The 26,854-nt window shown below is 37.9% G+C and overlaps 1 protein-coding gene across 2 annotated transcripts in view; it reads left to right on the top strand.

Moving 5' to 3' along the window:
• The first annotated feature begins 4,872 nt into the window (after positions 1–4,872).
• Positions 4,873–26,854, top strand: part of LOC136249206 (chitin synthase chs-2-like) — a 32,473-nt gene continuing 10,491 nt past the window's right edge. Inside the window, exons 1-3 of one of the 2 annotated variants that reach the window (XM_066041161.1) lie at positions 4,873–5,654; positions 6,297–6,789; positions 19,622–21,885. In XM_066041161.1, coding sequence (XP_065897233.1) covers positions 5,229–5,654; positions 6,297–6,789; positions 19,622–21,885 — 3,183 coding nt within the window. In that variant the 5' untranslated portion in view covers positions 4,873–5,228. The remainder of the gene's footprint in view (positions 5,655–6,296; positions 6,790–19,621; positions 21,886–26,854) is intronic. The other variant, XM_066041160.1, reaches the window with a different exon arrangement.

Here is a 26,854-nt window from a genome sequence, read left to right on the forward strand (position 1 = left end):
CCCAAGCACCAGAAGACTGGGCAGCATATCACACTATTAAGAATGAAATTACTGCTGATATAAACACTCTCATACAAACTATCAAAACAGACTATTCGACAATGAAGGCCATGCATCAAGAACTTCTGGAAGTATGTAAAACTTTTTACAAAAAGACCATGTTGGAGTTAGCCCACTATATAAATGGGAAAGTCTTGGTTAATGGTGCTGAAAAGGCAGATTGACTAAACAACCAGTTTTATTCAGTGTTCACCAATTAGGATCTAACCAACTTACCACCACCTGACTTGGAACCTCACATCCCCATGTCAGATATTTCCTTTTCTATTCATGGTATAATCAACTTACTACAGAGCTTGGATGTTAACAAATCCCCTGTACCTGTTGGAATTCCAGCAGTCATTCTTAAAATCATATGCATTAGAGATTGTGCCAATACTACAAGTAATTTTTACACAGTCAATTACTACAAACTCTATTCCTGATGACTGGCTCTTTGAAAATGTGGTTCCTGTCTTTAAAAGCTTAAGGGGGAAGGTTTTTACCATTTCATTGACCTCCATTTGTTGTAACTTGTAAGCTAATGGAGCATGTTTTGTACACTTCAATGCATGATGAATCATCCTACTCAATGTTGAATCCTGAGTGAACAGCAATATGGTTTTAGACAGGGACATTCATGTGAAATGCAACTAATAAATGTAGTAGAGGATGTTTAGAGAGCACTTGACCAACAGAAACAAGTAGACCTTATTATGCTTGACTTCCGAAAAGCTTTTTACTCATCAAAGATTGCTATGTAAACTAAAGAAATATGGTATTGGTGGTCAGATGCTTGAATGGATATCACTCTGGTTAACAAACAGATTACAACGTGTTACTGTTGATGATACTGCATCTAAGTGGGTTCGAGTTAAGCCCGGAGTTCCTCAGGGCACTGTGCTGGGTCCTCAGCTGTTTCTTATCTACATGAATGACATTGGATTTGGTGTTTCTTCAACATTGAGGTTATTTGCAGATGACTGTATTCTGTACCATGTGCCCCAAGATATACTGAGATATTACAGTAAGATCTTAATCTAATTACTGAATGGTGCAAACATTGGCAGATGAGATTGAACGTAGACAAATGTGTTAATTTACAATGCTACAGATCTTTTAGTCCACTTCTTATGAGCTATCTTATTGAGAGTCATACCCTGAAAAGCAGTGGCGGAGGAAGTATAGTTGATATGACAAACTACATAAAAATCCTTACATAGCTCGCTACACACTGCTCTAATACTATGATTGCTTTATTAGAGTGGCTATCTCGATCTTTATCACAGCTGCAGTTTCCAGCCCCACTCCAAGAAGGATAATTTTAGTGTGATATCATTCTGAGGGAGGGCTTCAGCCCCCTAGCCCCCCCCCCCCCCCCCCCCCCCATGTTGAAAAGCATCAATCAACATCCTTGCCTAGGTGTGATGCTTGACAAAACAATGTCCTTTATTTCGCATATAAACAACACTGTGTCTAAGACATCTAAAGAGAAACCTTTCCAACTGCCGAAACTGCACATCTCAGTCTTGTTCGGCCTACCTTAGCACTGTATGGGACCCCTATCAAGCAGTTTACATTACCAACATTGAGAAGATTGGGTGCTAAATGACTACAGTAGATACAGCAGTGTAACATCAATGCTCAAACAATTGCAATGGCCCACCTTGGAAGAAGGCTAGCTGCTCTACAAAGTTAACAATAACCTTATTGCACTTCAAGTACCACCATACTACCAAACACATCCTACTCTAACAAGACTTTATTATTATTATTATTTAATGGGCTTGTAGATGCCAAGGCAAGCTAACTTGTCAGGCTAGGCCGCAGGCCTTTGAAGGTGCCCATATCTAGATTGCTTCCAAAAATTATCCAAGCGCAGCTTGAAGGTTGCAACTGTTGGTGCTGAAATGATAAAGTCAGGTAAGGAGTTACATAGATTGACTATTCTATTTGTAAAAAAGTTCTGCCTAACAAGTAATCTTGATCTTTCTTTAAAAAGCTTAAAAGAGTGGCCCCTGGTGGTAGCAGTATTTAAAGTAAAAAATGTAGATGGGTCCAAGTCATAATGTCGTTTAAGTATCTTATATGTTTCAATCATATCACCCCTTTGACGTCTGCAATACAGAGAATAAAGATCCAGAATTTCAAGACGGCTTTCATAAGTCAAGTGTGCTAATCCGCGAAGGTGTTTAGTTACCAATCCTCCATTACCAATCCTCCATTACCAATCCATTACTTATTATCTAATTGGTAATTAGATACTTCATTACCAATCCTCCTTTATACACATTACTTCCAACGACAGTAGCATCCATTTCAATCTAGCATCTAATTAACAATTAACTACTCTAATTTCTTTTTTACCTGGGTGTATCAGCAGTGCTGCCAACCCGGTTTGATAAAATAATATTGAAAGGGACACGCCCCCCAAAATGGTGTAAAAACACAGTGATTAAAATCCTTACATAGCTCGATACACACTGCTATGACTGCTTTATTAGTCTATTAGCTAGAGCATCTCAATATTTATCACGGTTTTCAGCCCCACTCAAAGAAGGATGATTTCGGCGTGATATCATTCTGAGGGGGGCAAGCCCCCTCGGCAGACCGAGGGGGGGGGGCTTTAGCCTCCCCTTTTAAAAATAATTATTTTATTAATGCTTTACAGCACAACTGCTGAAGGTCTGTAGGACACCTGGTCCTACAGCCTGCTCAAAGACTTTAGCTACATAAGGTGTGTTTGAAAAGTAGCTGCAGGTTCGAGGCTGCCCAGGTCCAGTCATGGATTTTTTCTTCTTTCTCCTACTTTTCAAACATACTTAGTGCAGTTAGTATAAACATCTTAGGCCTTTATAGGGCCTTCTGGTATACAGGCTCTGCCTTTACCAGGCATAATCATAATAAGCTTACACAACATTTTTTTGTGTTTAGACTGACTAGTTTAAGGTGAATTCCCATAGTCTTGGTAACGGGTGAATCCCATGCAATACATTACGCATTGGACAAAATGACGAAGAAACTGTGCACGTAGCTATCCGCTGCAGCTGCAGCCATGAAAATAAGGTGGAGTATTCCTTAGTATGTGAGTAATTAGCAGACGGTTTTTTTGTGAGTACCACTACGTAATGTTGTGGGCCATAGGCGGCAGAAAGATGATCTCTAGAATTCCTATGGATATAATTACATGAAAATAACAAGGAGAAAACATCTTGACCACCTGGTAGACTCCTGTAAGCATTCGAGCATAAATCGGATGGCTGCAGGTTCGAGGCTACCTAGGTCCAGTCATGGATTTTTTTTCTCCTTTCTCCAATCCGATTAACGCTCGAACGCTTACAGGAGTCTGCCAGGCGTTCAGGATATTTTCTTCTTACTATTTTCATGTATTATTATTATTATTATTATTGTTACTGAGCAGGCAGCACAGCTGATATGCTCAGGAAAAAAAGCAATCATAAAATGAATTTAGCTACGTAGTTACAAAGATTTCAGTTATTGAGTTCCATGCAATGTTTGCAGTTCCACTGAAAAAGAGTCAATATTGCTGCTCTCAATGATGGAAGATGGTAAGTTGTTCCAATCCTTAATTGATCTGGAGAAAAAGCTCTGTTGGTATGCATAGGTAGATGAATTTGGTAGAATAAAATGATGTGGGTGATATAGTCTGGTGGATCTTGTCATTGAAATAAAATGAGGAGGAATTGACAGTGAATAATCTTGATGTATAATTTTAAAAAGTGCTTGTAATCTGGATATTTTATGTATTTGTATCCATAGGAACCCTAGAGAGTGACTTATTATCTAAGTACCCCAAATGGAACCAAATGGACATTGTTTTTTTATGATTAAAGTACCTGGTAAAGGCAGAGCCTGTATACCAGAAGGCTTACATGAATAATACTTCAGGTAGCTACGAAGTTTGAGTTGTTGCCCTAGAGCGCAGGGGTGAATCCAGACTTATGGAAAGGGGAGGGGGGGGGGTCAAAAATGAACTGAGGCACTACATTGTCTCTGGTTTGATAGGGTGAGACCAAAAAAAAAAAAGGTCACGGCCAGCTGACAATAGCTGCCCACCTCACCAACCAAGCATTTATAGCTAATAAAATACATTAAAATCCTTAAAAAGCTCACTACACACTGTTCTAATACTCTGACTGCTTTATTAGAGTGACTGCTCTATTAGAGTAGCTATTTCGATCTTGGTGTAGTCTCGCGTGGCCAGACCGCTTTTTTCCGTATATTGGGTGGGGAAAAAGGGTCTGGTGCAACTCCAATAGCTGTTTACTTCTGAGCCGTCCCCACATTCCGGGGACGCTAATTGAATAACATTGGTCACAAAGGAGGTGCCATGACGTCAGTAAGTTAACTAGAGATCTGTTTATCCTTTAAACGAATCTTAATCTGCTCCAATGTCTCTTTTATAGCGTCTTGAAAGTTAATCCTCATCGTGTAACAAGACTCACAACCGGAGCAGGAGTGTAGGAATACTTCATAGTTTTACTGACGTCATGGCACCTCCTTTGTGACCAATGTTATTCAATTAGCGTCCCCGGAATGTGGGGACGGCTCAGAAGTAAACAGCTATTGGAGTTGCACCAGACCCTTTTTTCCCCACCCAATATACGGAAAAAAGCGGTCTGGCTACGCGAGACTAATCTTGGTGTACTAAAAAATTTTGACTTTGACCCCCCCTGCTAGAGCGCGCCATTCAGTTTAAAGACAAAAGTTAAGCAGAACCGCGCTTCGAGAATAGTGCTGTATAAGAGTAACTTAGTTTAGAACGGCTTTTTTCTAGTTTCTGTAGGCCTACTAATGGAATTCCAAATTTCTACCGACATGGTAAGGTCAAAGTACGCGAGAAACCCACTAAAAGCTATATAAACAGACACCAAGTTTCCGACGCCAACTTTTAGTGGGTTTCTCGTGCACTTTGACTTTACCATGGCTATATAAACAGACATCAAGTTTCCGACGCCAACTTTTAGTGGATTTCTCGTGCACTTTGACCTTACCATGTCGGTAGAAATGCGGAATTCCGCAAAAATCAGTAAATTTTATTAGGCGCGCAATCCCAATGGCTATTGGCCATTGCTATTGCCACCTGTAAAAAAAAAACGAAAACGGGGCGCGCAGCCGGCTAGTTCGATCATAGGTTCGATTCAGTTTCCGTTCGTTTTCAGTAGATCATGGCGGTGAGACGTTCACACGCGGATGACCAAATCAATCGATCACTCAACCAAGTGGAGCTGAGCGCCGCCCCGTTGTCATATCAGGAGCAAAGTCAGACATTGCGAGAAACGTTTTGTAGGAATGAGGAAGATCCGCCACAGAAATCGCTTATCCATCGCGTTATAAAATGGATTTCGTTGTGTATCGTGGCATTATGTCTTTTGACGGCGACTGTTTTGAGCAAAGTTTCCCTGGTCAATATCACCGGAAGAATGTTTCATCTCTCAAATGCGAGCTCCAATGCGAGATCTGTACTATTTATCCAGCTAGTATTCCTGATGTTAATCCCAGAGGTGATCAGCTTTTTTCGATGCTTGTTTTGGGGAGTAATTGGGAAAACGACTAAGAAATTTCCTCTGCCTAGTAAGGATGCAGTCTTTTGGGTAAGTAGATGTGCCGGCAGTACTGGAGTTACCCAGTTCTCAGGTTATAGCTATTCTATGTACATATAAACCCGAGATTTGAGAACTCCTGAATCACAAGCTACAACTACCCACAGTCGTTTCCACAGTGAAGATAGCTATTATTTATGCGTTAATGTAGTGAGCACTAAGATGAAGACTGTGCAGCACTACGAGAAAAGTTAGCTAGTAAATAAATAAAGGTGCTTTTGTTGCCAAGTAATTTTAGGCCAAATTTGAAATTTCAAACCACAATATCTTATGCCCATGCATGTTTTATATGTCCAAATTTTCCTAGTGTTCCATAAGACAATGTAGCTAGCTGGTCACATGATATAATGGTATCCTGTAGATATATGCATTATAGGATACATAAATTTTGATATCCATATACCAGTGGATTATAATTGTTTTCAGGGTATATACAAAATTTTGCATTGCTAAGTAATTTCAAAGATCTGAGGAAGAAAGTTTGCACATAGTTGCTGGCCAGACACTGAAAATTCACAAGGAAAATATCCACAACTTCATCTAACCAGCAATGTGTATGTATTTGAGTATACTATGTCTCCTATATTGTGTCTATCAATAACATTTTGTATGAATATTCTTTCATGCTTGTAGGGCTTTGTAACAACACTTATTGAAGTTGCTGCACTTTGTGGATTTGTTTTTGGGGTTGCCTGCAGACTTCCACCCTCACTAACTATCTTACTACTAAATGGATGTTTCTCCTTTCCAATTGGGTACTATTTGATTGTGGGTAAACTACGGAAGCTGTGTCCACGAACTCGTGATAATTATCAGAATTTGTCAGAAGGAAATGATGAAGAGCACAACGATGGACAGAACAATGAACAGCAGACTTCAAACAAATGCATTAGAAAGTTGTTGACATTTTTTGAGATTTTGGGATTTCTTGTACAATTAGGTGTAGTGGTAGCAGCAATTCCAGCTCTCTCACTGCAAGAAAAAGCATTAACAAAGCCTGTCATCACAGTGATTATAATGGTTCTTTCACTAGTGTTGATTTCTTTTGTATGGTCTGGGTGGATACAGCAAAAGGTATCAAAATCATATGGTGAGACTCGACCTTGTTCAGCTAGACTTAAAGCAGGTACATACATCTAGTCGGTATATTGAATTTTTGTGGGGGAGGAGAGGGGAGGGGGATTTTTTTACAAATTGCCACCATGTATCCAAAATTTTGAGGAGTGCAATTTTTCGATGTTTTATGCATTTATAATACTCAAGCAATGTCATTTTAATCAAGCTGCAAATTTCAAGGGGAAATATTTATCCTCTGTAACTTTTATGTTAGTTGTTTATAGTGTAGTTATAGGATGGAACATCCTGTTTGTGTTGTTGTGGTCAGATCAGATCACTGACCATTGTCTATATTTTTATTAATAGTATTTCTTGGAAAAATGTGTGTAGGCTGGTACTCACAGGTTTCAGGGAATTATTCTTGTGGCTGGCTGTGGATTAAAACATTATTACAATTCTAAGAAAAACATGTGGCAGCCATATATAGGGCAAAATATGCTGAGATGGTAAACATGCTGTGAGCTGTTTTGTGTAATAGTAAAGAAGACATTCAGTAGGACAAGGTTAATTTGTGGTTTTAGTATGGTATCTTTAATGGTCAAGGCAGCATTTCTGTGTCATTTTTCTCTAGTATATTAGTAAGTAAGATCTCTATTTGTGTAATATCAGTAGGTGCAGTGATTAGTGGTGTAAAGAAATGGCTTCTATCTGTAAAGAATGACTTCTATAACTACATAGCTGCTGTAAATGTATTATCTTGTGATACATAATAAATCTGAGGTTTGTTATGCTCACCCACATGGAAGAGTATATTGTAATTGTGTTACATGTATATAGTAGGTGCATGGTTCTTTCACACACATCAAACAATACTTTTGGCAGCTAGCTGAAATTGAACATCCTTTGGTAGATGTCCTTTTAAAATATTGACTTTTTTGGTTTAGCTAGGTTATTGAAAAAGATAAATAACAATGATTGAAATGTTACAGTGCTACAAAAGGTGCACAATTGAACAAGTTGTACGAGTTGTGACAGACTGTGTAATATGTTATGTAATATTGTAAGATTACGTATATATCCTGTGATGGTGTACGCATGTGCAGTGTGCTTTAATAAGAGTTTAGTTGGTTTGTTAGCGAAACATGTATATTTGTATCCTTCGTGATTGTGGTAATCATAGACATTGCACGAATCAATAGTCAAAAGTGGTCACATGAGTCAAAAATGGATAGCACATGATCAAAACTGCATAATACATTTGTATAGCTACTTGATTACCAGTTATTGGATTATATTTATGCCAGGTTAGTCTTACAAGTCATGCGAATAACTTGAGCAGGTTTTGAAGTTGTGGTTGTTAAATGACAGCAACTCTTTTTGAATCGATAGCATTTAAAAGTGAATATATGTTGGAAAAATGTTCCAAATTACATGTGAGAAGTTTTGAGATAAATGGTTTTAAAGCATTCAAGTCAGCATAACTTGCCATGGATAGCAAGCACATGTATGAAATTTACATAAGAGATGAATCGATCCATTTCTATCAGACCCGGGCACTTCTAGTACTTGTAGAGTTTCCTGTCAAATAAGATAATTTGAGAACTTGGATGAGCAAAATAGTATCACGAGTGCTCACAAAGGGGAGGAGGGTGAGGGTGGGGGTGGCGGGGTGGGCAAGAGATAGACTTCAAAATGGAGGCAGACCACGATAGAAATCCATACATGAGATTACAGGGCTGTGCTGGCTCCTTTTTGGCTGATATGCAGCAAAATCAACAGAAAAATTGTTTGGCCAACATTATCAGGCCATCCACCAGTAAACCACTGATTCTTGCCAAACCAGGCCCTTCACAAGGCTTGAAACCTCTAAGTAATGCATAAATCAACCTGCCCAGGCAAGCTCATATCATACTCAGATACTTTATTATGTGTGACCCGCTGAGCTAAAAACCAGCTGTTTTCGCAAAATTCTATTTTGTTATATAAAAATGTATTGAAATAAACTGGATAAAAATATGCGTGCTACATAAAATTTTATGCACATTTTAATCACTGCAGTGTGTACTGAAACAAAGCTCAAATCAATAAAACCTTTTCACTATCTGATTTTCCTGTTCATGGGGGGTAAGGAAATCTTTGCTTCGTGTTTGTATAGCACTTGGTACGTCAGTTATGGGTGCCTATTTATGATGCAGTAGAAAGAAAGTTTATTCATTGTTGGTATGGCCTTCTTCTTTGTCCACTTGGAGATGTACAGGGAAGACACTATGCAATGATCAATGTGCCAGTTCATGGTGAACAGACTGATCTTTGTAGCTTGTTTTAGTCATGAGTTATGATCAATTAAATGATTGCTTGTGATTTATTTGCCATATGGTTGCTGTACAAATCAAGTTTATTCCTGTTCCAACTGTCTAGTGCTGTAACTCCAAGACTATTCATCACAAAGAGCTAAAACTTTGGCTGTCCACCTGTCTACTCCTTTGTTACTATAGATAACAGAGAAGCAATAAAATAGAATTCGAATAATGTGCGAAACAGCTGGTTTTTGCTCAGCAGGTCACATTTGTGAAGTGCCCAATTGTGCCACTCAAAACTTATTCCAGATTCTGAATAATATCTTTTGTGTATGTGGAATTTTAAAGAACCTGTAGGTAACTTTATAAAAATGGGAAACATCTTGATATGCCATTTCCATGAGGACTATGTAGATGTTCAGGCAGAACAGAAATTCCAGTATTATTACAACAAGTTTAACCGACATTCAGTGGCAATGCAAGGGAAGGGGGGGAGCTGGAGCTCCCCAACATTCTGATGAGAGGGGCAGAGCTCCTCCAATAATAACCTCGTGTGATGACACGATTGTATCATGTGATTAAATATCGCAGTGTGGTTTCCAAACTGGCAACTATATATCATAGTGGAAGGATTCATTGTACGTATGCTGAACCTGAAAGAGTTTAATTGACAATACTTTTGCAAAAAGTGCCACCAGATTCAATTCTGTAGCACCTATTTTCTAAAATTTCTGGGGGACACGCCCCATCTCTCCTAAAAGGAGTATGCTGAGTGTGCTTCACTAACTGTTGTGATCACTGCAACCATGAACAAGCCTCCAGCTTCTGTACAGTGTCAGCTCAAATACTTTTAGCCCCCCAACTTTTTTACCTTTTTCCTCATCAAAACTGACACCAGTCACTCAGTTTTTGATGTGCCAGGTTACCAGCATGTGGCAATATAGATATTAGTGTGCAACACGCCATTGAAGTCTTAAAGTCTTAGTTTGTATAGTGCTGGACATCATAACTTTCCAAAAATGTGAAGTGCTATATAATTTAATTGTCTGCTATGCATGGTTGTAAACAAAATGCTGTATTTTTATAAGTATTTATGCTATGGATACGTAATATACTTGTGATGTAATAAGGATTAAAATGATACTTAGGGATTTACCAATGTTACCCTACAATGAAAGCATGAGTACCAAAATGAAATAAATTCTAGTTTATAAGAACGCAAATCCTTTAGAAAATGATCCATAACTCGTTGCCAGTTGATCCCATTCACTCCAAATAACTGCTAGCTGATTCGTTGTTCAAGAGTGAGTAAGACCATATATAAATCATGTGATTCAAATGCTAGTAAACATGGCGGGAATGTGACATTGTGATAAAACCAGTTGTTGTTCTTCATTGCTTTATAACAAGTAAGCCTCTATTGTTACAGTAGTTATTTAGTGGCTTAACAACTAAGCTTTCTTTTGACATATTGTTTAAGGCTAATGGAGTTATGAAGACCAAGTAATCTGACCCTATAGCTCAGCCTGTTTGGTATAAACCTTGTGGCTCTAAAGGTTAAAGCCGTCCTCTGTTTTAACTTTTGACTAAATTTGATTCTGAAAAATTTGGTCTATGTATTTCTTGTACATGTTTTATTATGTTTGTGTACCAAGTTTCATTGTCATTGTTGTATCACATGCTGAGAAAAAGTGACCTTTTATATCGTTCAATTCACAATAACATCGACATAAAAAGTGATATCATGGTCTATGGAAAATTAGAGCTAATACTGTACTCCATTCTCACAAAGTTTCAGATTTGTGGCTTGCACCTACATGGAGAAAAAAGTGAACAATATAAAATACTGAATCTAATTGGTTATTACATCATTGTGCAAAAAGTTCACATTGATGTCGCTTCAACTTGTAACCACAATGATTACATGCACCATCTGTCCAAATTTCATAACATAGACCAAACCCACACAAAGTTATGAAATCACAAACACAGAGAACAACTTTTGAAATGTTATGATGTCCAGCACTATGCATAATGATGTGATTTATTGTAACGTTCAAATGCATCTTTTGGATAAAGTGTACTCACATAGCAGTACATAACAATGGCCTTAGTATCAAGCTCATTTTTTGCCAGTACAACTACTATATAATTTTGTAGTTGACCCCTACCATCCATATTTTTGAATGGATAGTAGAGCATGGCAGGACTCTTTAGTGAATAAGTAGAATTTTAGGAAAACGGGAATAGGAATGGGAGCAACCAATGGAAAATGCCTGATAAAGGTCATCATGTCAATATATCAGTTGGATTTTACAGCACAACCCTTCTTTGCAGCATCATGCACTGATACGATCGAAACACTCTAATAGAGCAATCACCTGCAGAGAAGTCAAGAATGTCTTGTGAACTATACCACCAGGGACCTGCATTGAAAGCCTGTGAATTAGCCAAGTTCTTAATACATTTGAAAATATAAACTTTCATTAATTATCCTGAGATTACAGGTGCAACTTCTTGTATCTATATACATTATTTATGTTGCAAACCTTAATGGATGAGTCTTAAAACATTTATGCACTGTGTGATGTTTATGCGCTAAATGTACATGGTTTTGAGGGAATAACTAATTTTCAGTGTTGAGAACTTAACTAGTCTATATGCCTAATCTATGCGCTATAGTCTGTCAATTCACAGGCTTTCAATGCAGGTCCCTGGTGGATAGTTAACAAAACATTTTGACTGCTCTATTTGCAAGTGACTGCTCTATTAGAGTGTTTCGATTGTTTTAGCGTAAGGATTCAACAATGCTGCAAAGAAGCGTTAAATCCAAGCGGTGTATTGATGTGATGACCTTTATCAGACATTTTCCGTTGGTTGTTCCTGTTCCCTTCCCATTCCTGCTTTCCTAAAATTCTACTTTTCCCACTTCAGTTGTAACTAGAGGTGCACCAATACATTCATCGGCTTATCAGTTTAGAGTTTATCGGCCAGTATTTGCCTATATTGGTATAGGATAACTGGCTACCAATATAATCGATATTGATCATGTAGTATATGTGACTGTCTCAGCAAAACCCGACTTGTTCGCACAAACATGCATATTGAGAAAATTGAAATTTAAAAGAAATTATAAACTTACGCATGCTACAAAGAAAAAATACACAAGTTTTTATTGGGTAGACTCAAATCCGTGATAGTTTTCCCTCAGCAGTAGTTATTATAGAGTGCATGGATGTTTTCATTGAGAGGGCTACTAATTTGCACAGTCACAGACACGGTCAAATTATAAGATTGGTGTGATCCCAAGGAACAGTTTCCTATATATGTATCACAAGCTTGAGGGGGAAGGGTGTCAGATAAGGTCATCATGCAGGAAAGTGGGCAAGTTGTTGCCAGTAGATGTTGTACTAGTTGATAGGGGATTTAACATCATGGAACTAGTTGGACAGTTTCAGGCTAAAGTGCAGTCCCTAAGGAAAAGCACAGCTTAGCTCAAAAGAAGTGGGGAACTGGCAAGAGTAAGGATACACATGGAGAGAATGATTGGTGGAATGGTTAAACAAAAGTACAGTATTATTGAAGGTATTCTGCCAATCACATTTATTATAAACAACAATGATAGTAGTGATATAACAGTGGCCGATGAAGTGATTATTGTATGCTGTACACTTGTAAATCTTTGCCTGTCAATTGTACCTGTAGAATAATCACTTTTAGTACAATACATAATAATTTATACTCACTAAATTATTTTTTAGTTTTTTCTTGCAATCCAAGCAAAACCAGTCACCCTTGTACACTCGTTTGATGTTTAAACAGTTCAAGTGGAGCCACTTTCCACTCATACAGTTCTCATTTTCACTTTTGTTCCTATCATCTGGTTTCTTGCAAACACAAAATACATCTAAATCCGGTATTGGGGATGGATACTGTTGCTGTTAGTCACTTCCTCAAGGGGCACATGCGTAACAGTAAATAAGGCTCATTTCTGGTGAACCAGCAACCAATGACCTCGGAGAACACAACATTGGTAATTGGTTATAAAGCTGTCTATCTCATTTATATGTTGTTGAAAAAAGTTATCATTTCTTCTACACACAATTGCTCAGGTGACCAGACAACAAAAATAGTAACATATGCCAATACCACAACATTCATTTGGTATTGCACTTGACAGTAGTAGCTGTGCTTTCAGTCTAGTGCTAGTGTCCCATCAGTTTCCCATAAATAGAAGTCTTTTGCATGGACAGCAACTTCATACAAATGTTGGCAACTGCATCTGTATGGACATTTTACTTCTACTAGTATTTTGCCATAACATGAGCATGAAACAATGCCATCTGGACTTGCTTCCAAAAGGGGTATACAACATTTACAGTTAAGCCACACCTGGAAAACTCTACAGCAACATGCTCCACAGTACAGCTATCTAAGAAGTCTTGGATAGCATCTGATCCATGTTCACATCCCCAAGTAGTTGAAGCAGAGGAGAATTTAATACTTCTAGGTAGCACAACTTCTTTACAAGGGATATTGTAGGTTTAGTTGAACTGGTACTCAATTGAAATTACTGGAAGTTATTCTACCAGCTCTGTAGTTTCCCCATGCACAAACAGCATTTTGACTGTAGTTTAGTGAGATGCTCTAAATTCAAAGCTTCTTGCTGTGTTACTTTGTAGGTACTCTTCAATAACCTTGCGTGGACAATAACTTCCTCCAGTGATACAGTCTCTTTTTCCTTTTTATGAATTCCTAGTGGAAGCTGCTTGGTGGTCGACTTTGGTTTGAATGGCTCATTGTACAGCTGATGGATTGACAGTATATTTAGGACGGTGCAGAAGTAAGCTAAGTTTCTGATAAAACTCATCATGGTCTGTCTCTGTCAAATCAATCAACTTGAGACGTGAAATTGTTTTAGCACTGATTTTCATTCACTTTGGTGGTTCTATTACAGATGTGCATTTCTTGATCTGAAATCAATGTCCTTCAGAGGAACAGGTTTCACAGTCTTTGTAGCTGGTAGGCGATGAAGTTGATGAATACTCCTTGCATGCAGTGGCTGCGAATGTAAGTGCCTATAGGTTATTTTCAGTATAGTTGCTGTACAAATTGATTATCTTGCTCTTCCTACTGTCTAGTGCTATAATTCCAAAACTCACCACAGAAGGCTAAAATTTTACTTTGGCGATCCATTCCTTGGATACTACAGATAATGCTGAGAAACTAAAAAAAAAAAAATTGGGAGTTGTGCAAACAAGTCAGGTTTTTTGCTGCAAATATAGTTATATTCTCTCAACGGCAGCTACATTAAGAAGATCCAGCAACGGCCTGGGAATGGTTTATAAATGCACACGCATCGATCATATTTTACATAATAGCAAATAGTGCTGGGTGGTATTGAAAAATAGCAACGGTATACCTTCTATAAAAAGTATCACGGTATTACTAAATATTGCGGTATTAATGTAAAAGCCATTAGTATTAAAGTAACTGCCATTTACCTCAACAAAGCACCAAATACCCATATTAGGTCAGCAAACCTCAGGTACAAATTACCACAAACAAACTTGTTTACATTGTTTGGTTAGCCGACTACATCAACACCTGCCTACAAACATTGTCACATGATATGTCTGGTTACCTTCTAAATATGGGATGGAACAAGCCCACAGGGAGGCCATAGTGCCCAGACGGTATGGTGGTATTAAAAAAAAAACAGGCGATATCAAAACCATTATGACTTAAATATCACAGATTACTAACAATACCAGTATATCGTCCAGCTCTAATAACAAACTTATGTTGCCAAACTATAAGTTTACTATTTATCCTCATTACTAGCATAGCTTAAACTAGAAATTCCGATCAGGGTTAGGTAAGTTTACTATTAAAATGTCTGCCAGTTATCCTACTAATCAATTACTTCTATTTAATGCTATACAATGCTCACGTAAGGTGCTAATTGCTTTTCCACGCCAAATGGTTAGCCACCCTCTGTAATATTATTGGCTGTCTTTGGGGATGTTGGCGATGAGAAGAGGAGGAGGTTAACCCCAGAGAATGCAGCAATACCACTGTTAAGAAATGAATAACTTTAATGTACATCACCATTAATGTTAATGAAACAATTATTCTAAAGTTAACAATGATGTGTACAATAGCAACGATATCAGTCCTTATCTGCTACATTTTATCGGTGCATCATCAAAATCCTGTTTCAGATTGGTTCACCCCTAGTGTAAACATGATTGTTAAGGGAACAATGGTCACTGGGCTATATGTCTTCTGCTAATTAGCCAAGTACATTCATGGTCACTCCTTGAGTTGTAACAGTGTAAATCTCCTAGCGACCAAAGGACAGATATGATTAGCAGTACCATAAGCCAAACAGGTAATCTATATTCCTTTGATAACTAGGACATTATGTCTGACCTATGGTTTGACATTTATGCTATTTGTATGGCAAATATCTTACCATTATATTTGTCTCTGTGTGCATGTATTATAAAATTACTGGCGCCATGCAGGTAGTTTGTACCTGTGGGTGGTGTGTGCAGTTGTGCTTCAACTGTTTTACTAACGTGTGCACTTAAAGGTGGTATAAGTTCAGGTACTATTTTAGCTTAAAGTTATTGTATAGTGTAGGACATTAATTTTGATATTTAATTTAATGTTTTGATATTTGCACCCAACATTTAAAATAAATTTTGCATCTGAACTATCAATTACTAAAAGGTAAATTGGCCATTATTAATCATTTTCAGCTACTGTGAAATTTCACCACCTTTAAAAAATCCTGTACCACAATGTCACATAGTTACCAATAAGGTGAAACAGAAAGTGGGTGTCAAAGAGCTTCCAACTCCAGGATTCAAACTGCAGGCTGCCCAATGTATAGTCAGGCGCCACACTCCTTTGACACCTGAAAAAGGAAGAAAATCAAAGAAGATGGCATGTAGATGGTATTAGCTATGAGATGGTATGAGTTAGGAGGTGGTATTAGTTTAGAGATACAGAGTAAAAACCAAATGTGTGCAATCAAGATACCCTAATAGAACAGTCTCTGGGAGGTATAAAGTAACACATAAATGAAAAAATCTTATTTAGGGTTAGAGCTTCATACTTGAATGCCTAAACCTTTTACCACTCTACCACTGCTGTCAGTTGTTCACCTCACGTAATTTCTACTTTATAAATGGAAGTTCTAGTTTGCTACTTAGAATTTAATTTCACCTATCCTCGGAAATTCTGACATTCTATGTACATTGTATTAGAAATGCTCAGAAAAATGTATGCTATATCGAAGTACTACAAAAAATAATTTTACAGGTTATATGTGACCAGATCTGCGAAAACCGACACAATAGTGCAAGCCTAAATTTCCAGCATTGAAAACAATGGGTGAAATATTTGCGTATATATTGTTGAAAAAATTTGTAAATTTTTTGAATGCCTCTTAGTGAAAGAAGGGACTACCAACAAAAACCTGGATATCATCTTATTTGCCTACTCAAGAAGAGTTGAAAAATCTTTGTTTCGTTGCAGTAGACTCAAGGATACGCAAGTTATGAGCGTTTGTTTACATCACGTCGAAGCAATCGTATGCGATAGATTTTTCTTCACGAATTTTGCCTTTGTATGCAGTTAAGAAGGGTAACAGCAGGACAAACTTACCCAGTAAATGATTCCCCTATCCATGGCAAACACAATAGTGAAAATTTCAGCTCAGTACGTCAATCCGTTCGTAAGTTACAACCGTTTTAGTAAGCACCTATAATTTATTTTTCCTATACTTGCTGTAGAAATCGATTTTTCTGTTGTTGCTACTTTGTAGGGCTGTAACTCCGAAAGTTATTGGCACATGAGGCTGAAACCTTGCCAGAAGGTACACTTGGCTAAGTAGATTACAAATATGTAATAAACAAGAATTCAAAAAAATGCACTATTGTGTCGGGGTTTCACAGATCCAGTCACATATACCAAGCATACAAGAGTCATGTGATTGAGATACTCTAATAGAGCAGTCGACATTGCTGCAATTTATTGCTATGACTACTGGCTAAACCACTTATGCAAACTAGCTGAAATTTCTTGCACATCAAGACACATGGTAGTGTGTCATGTGGCCCAAAAAGCCAGCGCGCAACACCCGTGAATATATTGACAGGAAGAACGAAAATGCAATTTTCGCACCTCCGTAGCTCTGTGCTGCCTTGATGAAACAAGACGATTTTTGCTGTGGACACGCCCTCCAACTTCAGTACCCCACATACCAAATTTGAGCAAAATCGCTTCAGGCGTTTCCGAGATATGCAACTTCCAAAAATTAGCTTAGTTTCTTCGTTTTTTTCTTCCTCTTTTCGCACACTTACAAAAACTGCCATAAAACGTGAACGCTATATCCGATTACCTTGAAATTTGGCACGCAGAAGGAGGGTATAAAGGCGTATCTCGGTACCAACTTTGGCTGGAATATGATAAACAGCAAAGAGTTATTAGCAATTATTCACGAAAAATAATACTAATATGTTGTCACGCCTACAGGGTAAACTGCTTACGGGAAGAAGCTGAAAATCGGTGGGTGAATAGGTTAACTATTGATCCTCTAACCTTTTGTGGTTTGAAAGAAATCGAGTTAAAAACCAGGAAGATACAATGAAAAAACCAACAGTGTGTAACAATTATGCAATCGAGATTAGCTATTAAAAACCGATTACTTGTTACGCCTACCAGAAAAACCATTGGGGTAATGCTTTGAAAATCGCTGTACAGATGGAGTATTTATCTTAGAAAGGCTCTTCAATGGTGTAGAAGAATCAGACTTAAAGCCACAGAGTTATAACACAAAATCTAATTTGGTGTAGCAAGTGCGAAATTGAGATACTCTAATAGAGCAGTCATCCTAATAGAGCAGTCACCCTGAAGAGAATTCAAGAGATCAGCTAGAAACAAGTAACCTGTATAGAGATCAGCTACACAGAAATCACCCTGTAGAGAGTTCAGTAACAAACAATTTATTCTGTAGATAGATCAGCTAGAAGAAGTTACCTTGTAGGGAGTTCAACTACGGAAAGAGATAGTTCAGCTAGAAGAAGTTACCTTGTAGACAGTTCAGCTACAAAGAAACCATCATGTAGAGAATTCAGCTGCAAACAAATCACCTGTAGAGAGTTCAGCTACAAACAAATCACCCTATAGAGAGATCAGCTAGAAGAAGTTATCTTGTAGAGAGTTCAGCTACAAACAAATCTCCCTGTAGAGAGATCAGCTAGAAGAAGTTACCTTGTAGTGAGTTCAGCTACAAACAAATCACCCTGTAGAAAGATCAGCTAGAAGAAGTCACCTTGTAGAAAGTTCAGTTACAAAGAAACCACCATGTAGAGAGTTCAGCTACAAACTAGTGACCTTGTAGAGACATCAGCTAGAAAAGTTACCTTGTAGAGAGTTCATCTACAAAGAAACCACCATGTAGAGAATTCAGCTGCAAAGAAATCACCCTGTATAAAATTCTGCCACAAACAAATTGCCCTGTAGAAAGATCAGCTAGAAGAAGTTACCTTGTAGATCGTTCAGCTACAAAGAAACCATTCTGTAAAGAGCTCAGCTGCAAACAAATCACCTGTACAGAATTCAGCTACAAATAAATCACCCTGTAGAGAGATCAGCTAGAAGAAGTTACCTTGTAGATCGTTCAGCTACAAACAATTCACCCTGTAGAGAGAGCAATTAGAAGAAGTCACCTTGTAGAGTGTTCAGTTACAAAGAAACTACCATGGAGATTTCTGTAATCAATATATGTATTATATATATATAATTTGTACATTTACTGATAAAATATTTAAAGTACGTCTATTTCATCTTTTCTTCTTCCTGTGGTAAAGAAAAAAAGATAGGTTAAAAAAGTCCCAATATGGCCGGCTTTGGGGTATACAAATACAAAAAGAAATGAAATCTAATCCAAAACAGCCAAGCTGTAAAAAAAGTGTGTGGCCCTCAAAAAGGCTATGGTGAAAAAGATGTGAAATCCAAGGTGGCGGCCAAGAAATGGCTGTGATGGTAGGTTAATGGTAAAAATTTTAATAACAACAATTCAGGTGAATTTTTGTGCCACTTGGTCTTGGCACAAAATTCACCTGAATTGTCATTATTAAAATTTTTACCATTAACCTACCATCACAGCCATTTCTTGGCCGCCACCTTGGATTTCACATCTTTTTCACCATAGCCTTTTTGAGGGCCGCACACTTTTTTTACAGCTTGGCTGTTTTGGATTAGATTATATAACTACCCATCTGTTTACTGTATTTGTACCATGCCATGCACTGTAAAGTTATTATTACTATTACAAACCTTTGGTAATAGAAATCTGTTTAAATATCAATGAGTTATAATATAAAAACCAACCATACAAGCATGTTTCAAGATACCTTTATAAAGCAAGTTAACTGACTGTGTATACGTGCCTGATATGCAAGCAGCAAGGTTTTAATATTATATAATTTGATGGTAAACTGGTTTCTGCTGTTGTGATGACTTTAGCAACTCATAAGTTTACTATAGGTCATATTAGTGGCTAATTACATGTTCTGTTCTTTCCTGTAGGTTTATTGACCAGTACTTTACGAATATTTCTTATTCCAATTGTGTCTTACTTCTATGCAAGTCTTATATTGGATTTTAATATCACCACATTACATTCTCATAATTTTGTTTGGCATGGTCATGAACTGAGCACATTTCTAACACATGTACTGGTTAGTTTTGTAGCCTTTGTTTTTGCGTGGATTGCTAGTGCCTTACAGTCATGGGCATTTCTTATTCCAATGCTGCTCTCCACACCGATATCATTTGGGTGGTGTGTAGAAATAGATGGGGTGTTTCCGTTTGTTGGTGAGTACTTGGTTGACTGGAAAATCGAATGGTTTGTTCTGGTAGTAGCTTCCTTGCTTTGGATTTCACAATATTTAGCATTCAGCTATCACATATTTCAAAACTCTGACAATGTTTTAACTAATGACGCAGATTTGTTTTGGATGCCACGTTACAACAGTGTCTTTCTGGAACAGCATTTGGTGTTAAACAGGAAAACTGCAATAACTGGATATTCTTCAAAGTACAACAATGTCATTCAGCAAAGGATTAGTCAACTTTCCAAAAATAATTATGTTTTTATCTGCTCTACAATGTACCATGAAAATGAAGTTGAGATGAAGCAACTGTTGAAGTCCATCAATCGCATTGCTATGTCTATTGCCGAGCAGAATAAAAGAAATCACAAATATGAATCTCACATCTTCTTTGATAATGCATGTAGTGACGAGCACATTAATAAATGGGTTATGCAGCTGCTTGGCTTGCTTGAAAGTACTCTTGGTATTAAGCCAGATAATAAGCTTAAACTTATAACACCTTATGGAATACAATTAAGATATGAACTCGAAGGAAATGAGATGCCCTTCTACATTCATTTAAAAGACAACAGTAAAGTCAAAAGAAAAAAGCGGTGGAGCCAAGTAATGTATATGAATTATATCATTAACTATCGAATGAAAAAAGACAATGCAGATATTATGAAAGAGAAAGCTTTTATTCTTACCACTGATGCTGATATTGATTTTACCGATGGCTCTGTGATAGCCCTTCTTGATATTCTTGCCCGTGATGATGGGGTTGGTGCAGTGTGTGCTAGGACACATCCGCTGGGAAGTGGCCCAGTTGTTTGGTACCAAATATTTGACTATGCCATTGGTCACTGGCTCCAAAAAGCAGCTGAGCATATCCTGGGGACCGTGCTTTGTTGTCCAGGATGTTTTAGTGTGTTTAGGATTAGTGCTTTAGAACAAGTATTGGATACCTTTGGCACTAGTGTAGAAAATGGCTATGACTTCATAACCAAAGACATGGGAGAAGATAGATGGTTGTGTACGCTACTGATTCAGAAGGGATGGCGATTAGAGTACTCAGCTGTATCACAAGACAGAACTTATTGTCCAGAATCTTTTGAAGAATTGTATAAGCAGCGTCGAAGATGGATAACCTCAACTTTGGCAAACATATCATTGGTGATTGGCAATTCTACAAGTATTACCAAAAACAATGACTCTGTCACCATACTGTATATGTTTTACCAGTTGTTAATAGTGTTTTCAACCTTGATATCTCCTGCTACTGTAATCATACTGATTGTTATTGGGTTAAAGGCTGTTCATGTACATTTAGATGACATAGCTCTGGTTGTGGTGTTGAGCATAGTCAGCGTGTCATTTGGTGCATTGTGTTTGTATGCTACAGAGAAGACCCAACTAATGGTGGCTAAGTTTTTAACTTTCATATTTTCCATAATAATGGCGGTGGTCATTTCAGGAATTGTTACAAACTCAATTAATTCTGTTGTCGATGGAAATCCTTATAAACATCAAAACGATACTGTAAGCAATTTTCAATTTCCGGTGGACATCAGTGCTGTCTTCACTAGTACAATAATTCTAATATTTGTTATAGCTGGAGTTTTCCACATCAGTGAATTCTATTGTGTGTTTCATATGTTCTGGTACTGGATTTGTTTACCATCTGCTTATTTGTTTTTAATAATCTACTCTGTTTGCAATATCAACAATGAAAAGTGGGGTACTAGAGAGGAAGCAAATCCCAAAGACATTAAATCACAAAACTGGATTGATTACTTCATTGGTTTATGGCATAAGTTTGTTGGATTGCTTCGGAGATGCATTAAAAGAAGACCTAGTACTGATCCTATTGAGCTCATTCCTCCTTACGATTTTACAGACCACATTGTGGATGACTTACATCCTTATGTAGAGCTACGTCCCGAAGTGAAGGAATGGCTGCGTGAAACAAAATGTGACGTAAGTTATGTAGTTTTGTGGTAATAGAAGTAGTAATGCATAATTACATTTGAAAGCCAGATCATACTGTATAATGAAGTGGCAGTATTGGCAGCTACATAGGTATGGTATACCATGTTATGCAGATAAAATTATCCATTGTACTACTGAGAAATTCCTTGTTGTACTCACTTGTTTGATGTTTTGATTATAAATATTCTTCTGTTTAGTTGGTAGCTATATTAAATGTCATTTCATAGTTGCACTCATAGGTTTGTTTGACTTTCTTATGATTAGTCTATTATTCTTCTATTCCTATAGCTTTACTAGTACAAGTATAAGAAAAATAGGAGTTTTAAACCAGAGTAGGGATCAGCTAGAATATAGTGCACCAATAAAAAGTACCGAAACAAGTTTGAGTTAGTATATTATGACAGCAAATTACTGCAACACAAAAAGAAGTGAATATCCATACTGTGCTGTGGAGATTCCGTAATTGAAATGCACAGTAGGGATATTCACTTCTTTTTGTATTGCAGTAATTTGTTGTCATTACACTAACTCAAACTTGTTTCAGTACTTTCTTTGGTGCACCATATTCTAGTTGATCCCTATTCTAGTTTAAAATTCCTAATTTTTCTTATTCTTGTTTCGGTTCTTTTTATAGAACTGGTGATCAACCTACGTAACTAGTTTGTTTCATAAAGATGAATTGATGTAGCTATGGCAAGTCAGTCGAAGAAGGCACCATCAATTATTTTGTTTAACATAAATTGTCATTTGCACATAGATTGGTGTACTGATAGCCTATAACAATTGATTTAATTGATTGATTTATATGCCTCATGGTTTAAGACAAGTGTGTAGGAAATATATAAGAGGCCTAGATGCAGGGGTACCAAGAAATTTTAAAGCAGCTGGAGCCCTGGCAAGGCAATCACACTCTCACATGCATTAATTATTAGTTAAATTAATTAGTTTAACAGATCTGACAGATCCCACAGTTCTGAGGAGCAAGCATTGAAAATTCTGTGCTGATGAGCAAGATATTACAATTCTGACAGCTTGATCAAACAATGGCTTAATAGCTCTGGATGGTAACTTGCATGTACAAGATACATTGGTCAGCATTGCAGGTCATGTGCCCTAAGCAACCAATCTGGGCATACAGGCCAGTACATCAGGGTTCATAGAATAAAATACTTTAGTACAAAGAACTGACGTACACAGCAAAGCAGTGCGTTAAGAAACGATAGCAATAAAACCGTGCAAACTATAATCAGCATGTCCCTGTTCTGCTTTGGTAAGATACTAATTCTCTGTGAGTGCTATCCCACTAGGGACGGTGAGAAGGGCAGTAGTTCTTATCCACCCATTGTCTGGAACAGTCAGTTGAACTCAAACACATAAGACTAATCAGAACGTGCTTGTTCTACTTTGCTAAGAATGAGTTCTTATCCATTCATCATCTGGTACAGTCAATTGAACTCAAACACACAAGAAACAAACAATTAGCCAGTGTTCATAGAATGAAATACCTGTAAAGAAATCCAAGCGATTAAACCATGCCAACTAATCAACACCTACCTGTTCTACTTTGCTAAAAATGAGTTCTTATCTTACACCAATTGTCTGGAACAATCAGTTACATTCAAACACATGAGAAACTAATGTACAAGCCAGCACAGAGAGTCGAGAAATTATTAGCAGGAAGCCACTAAGGCACTATTGCGAATATTTTGTAAATAAATGAACACCTTGCATTGTCAGCAAAAAGAACCGGGTACAAAGGAAACCATGATGTGTGTATTTGTATATACTGGGGTTGGTGATAAGGCATATTTCGGGATGAAGCCACATTGAACAGTGAAGAAATCAAGTCCGTAGCTATATCCATTGTGAAGTCAAAATAAAATTCTGTTGAATAGAAAATTTTTAAAATTCCATAGAAACTTTTTGGAGGGATTTGGGGTTGGTTTGAAGACATTTTTGGGCTTGGTCTGAAGACATTTTTGGGCTTGGCTACCTAACCAATACTGCCAAGTTGTCATGAAGGGAAATTGAGGCTGGTTTTAGGGTGATATTTTTGGCTGGAAAAGCCCAGTTCTGCATGATCCCTACTATACAGTACTACCGTACTGTACGATATTAATTTTAAAATGAAGTAGGGATCCAAGCAGCAAAAAGTAGTGAAATGTTTGAAGACATTGAAGGTGTAGAAGTTGTAGTTGATGACATTTTGGTATGGGGAACAAACGAGGCCAAACATGATTCTAGACTAATTAAAGTCCTTGACAGAGCTCGCCTACGAAACCTGAAATTGAACAAAACTAAGTGCCAATTTAAGAAACAAGAAATCGCTTACCTGGGACATGTCCTGACTAAAGACGGATTGAAACCAGATCCCAAGAAAACACAAGCAATTAGTGAAATGATACCTCCAATGAGCAGAGAAGCTCTAAAACGTTTCCTCGGCATGCTCACATATCTTGCCAAATTCATTCCCAACCTCTCCCAGACTGCAGCACCTCTCAGAGCATTGCTAGAAAAGGATGCAGAATGGCAGTGGCACCAAGAACATTTGCAAAGTTTTTCAACATTAAAACATTTAGCCAGCAGTGCTCCTGTCCTTGCTTACTTCAATCCCAGCCAGCCAGTCAAACTATCAGTCGATGCCAGCTCCAAGGGTCCGGGTGCCGTCCTTCTCCAAAACAACCATCCTATAGCATATGCTTCAAGAGCCCTTACAGACACTCAACAACGATACGCTCAGATTGAGAAAGAATTGTTCACTGTAGTATTCGGATGCACAAAATTCCACGACTACATTTATGGCATGCCTAATGTTGAGATAGAAAGTGACCACAAACCTCTTGAAGCAATTCTAAAGAAACCTCTCCACCAAGCACCACTAAGACTGCAGAAAATGATAATGACCTCACAAAAATACTCACTCAATGTCACCTACTGGCCAGGCAAAGAACTTGTTTTAGCTGATATACTATCAAGAGCATACATACCAGAGTGTGAAGAATCAATAGAAGAGGAATTTGACATCAACATTTTACAAACTCTGCCAATTTCCAATACAAAGTTACACCAACTGAAAGAAGAAACCAAAAAAGACCCACATCTACAAAAACTAGCATCAGTGATTGCCACAGGTTGGCCAGAGACAAAGCAACAGGTACCAGAAAAATGCTTACCTTACTGGTCAGGAACTATCGTGACGAATTATCAGTCTGCAATGACATCATATTCAAAGGTGAAAAAGTTATAATTCCCAACAGCATGCAGCAAGAAATGTTATGCAATATTCACAGCTCACACTTAGGGGTGGAAAAATGCAAAAGAAGAGCCAGAGATGTAATGTTTTGGCCTGGGATGGCTGCCCAAATTCAAGACACCGTTGCAAACTGCCATATCTGCAGTACTCACCAACGAAGCAATACAAAGGAACCAATGATAGCACATGAAATCCCAACCAGGCCATGGTCTCAAGTTGGTGCAGACCTGTTTGAAATCAACAACCAGAAGTATCTAGTTATGGTTGATTATTACTCAGGCTTTATTGAAATCAACTTGCTCCAAAACGGCACCACTAGCAAGCAAATTGTTACACATTGCTAATCGCAGTTCTCCAGACATGGAGTCCCACACAAACTGATAACAGACAATGGTCCACAATTTTCTAGTACAATGTTCAAACAGCTCTCACGAGAATATGGATTCGAGCACCAAACAGCAAGTCCACATTACCCACAGTCCAATGGCATGGCAGATAAAGCAGTCCAAACAGCAAAAAACCTGATTAAGAAAGCCATTCTAGACAATCGGGACCCATATTTAGCTCTACTTGAATATCAAAATACCCCCATCTCAGACACATTAGGATCACCCGCACAAAGGCTCATGGGCTGAAGGACAAAGACCCTGCTTCCAACCACAACCAAACTATTGTAACCAAAACTCATCAACCCACAGGCTGTACATAAGGAACTCAGACAAAGGAAAACACAGCAAAAATATTACTATGACCGCCACACGGCAACTCTAAGACCATTAGCGGTGGGAGACAGAGCGATGATGAGAGCAAAAGGGAAATGGAACCAGCAACAGTTATTGCCATCAGTCAAGATGGGCCTAGCTCATACATAGTTAATACTCCAGGAGGACAAAGTTACCGACGAAACCGACGGCACCTAAAACCAGCACCTAGTAGCCTGAATGCAAAACGGCACTACCAAGCTGATCACAGCTGTGATGACTGGCTAGAGGATGCCAGTATTAGTGATGAAGCTGACGCCACTGAGACTGAAATACCAGCAGGACAAAACAGTGTACCTTCACCCCCTTTATAACTCCGCAGATCACAGAGAACAATTCGGAAGCCAGCAAGGTACACTGACACAAACTATTGAACTCTGACATGCACACACATTTTAAATGCACGTATTTATTGTAACTGTACGATTGCATACTCAACAAGGGAGATGTAACATATATTAGGATACATGCATGCGCATATGTAACACGTGACATATATTATTGTATTCGAAGTCTTTCGTGTAGCAACTATCACAGCAATGAATCTCTTCAAGTAGCCATTGGAGATGCACATCAACACGAGTCCCATTCTTAATCTGTTATTAATGTGTGAAACATTTGGAAAATTTGTACTGTTAAAGTTGATGGTACAGAGTCAGGCTAGTAAGTACAGTACTAGCTAGCACGTGTCACCACAAGCATGGCAAACTAGCAGCTCTATACATAAATTCCTTTCTGGAAACACTGTGATACTTCAAATCTAACCTTGTAGAGGTTTGAATCTTGGTAAAATCTTTCACAATACAACTAACCTTGAATCTAGCTCTCCTGAATTTAAGAGGAAAAATAAAGCAATTTGGAGTTAATGGGCTCCCTTCATTACCCTTGATATTAAATAATAAATAATAGCTGCTCGCCCGCATGGTAATTTTTTTGTCTGGCT

Source organism: Dysidea avara, chromosome 3 (assembly GCF_963678975.1).
Source record: "Dysidea avara chromosome 3, odDysAvar1.4, whole genome shotgun sequence".
In the NCBI taxonomy this organism is placed as follows: Eukaryota; Metazoa; Porifera; class Demospongiae; order Dictyoceratida; family Dysideidae; genus Dysidea; species Dysidea avara.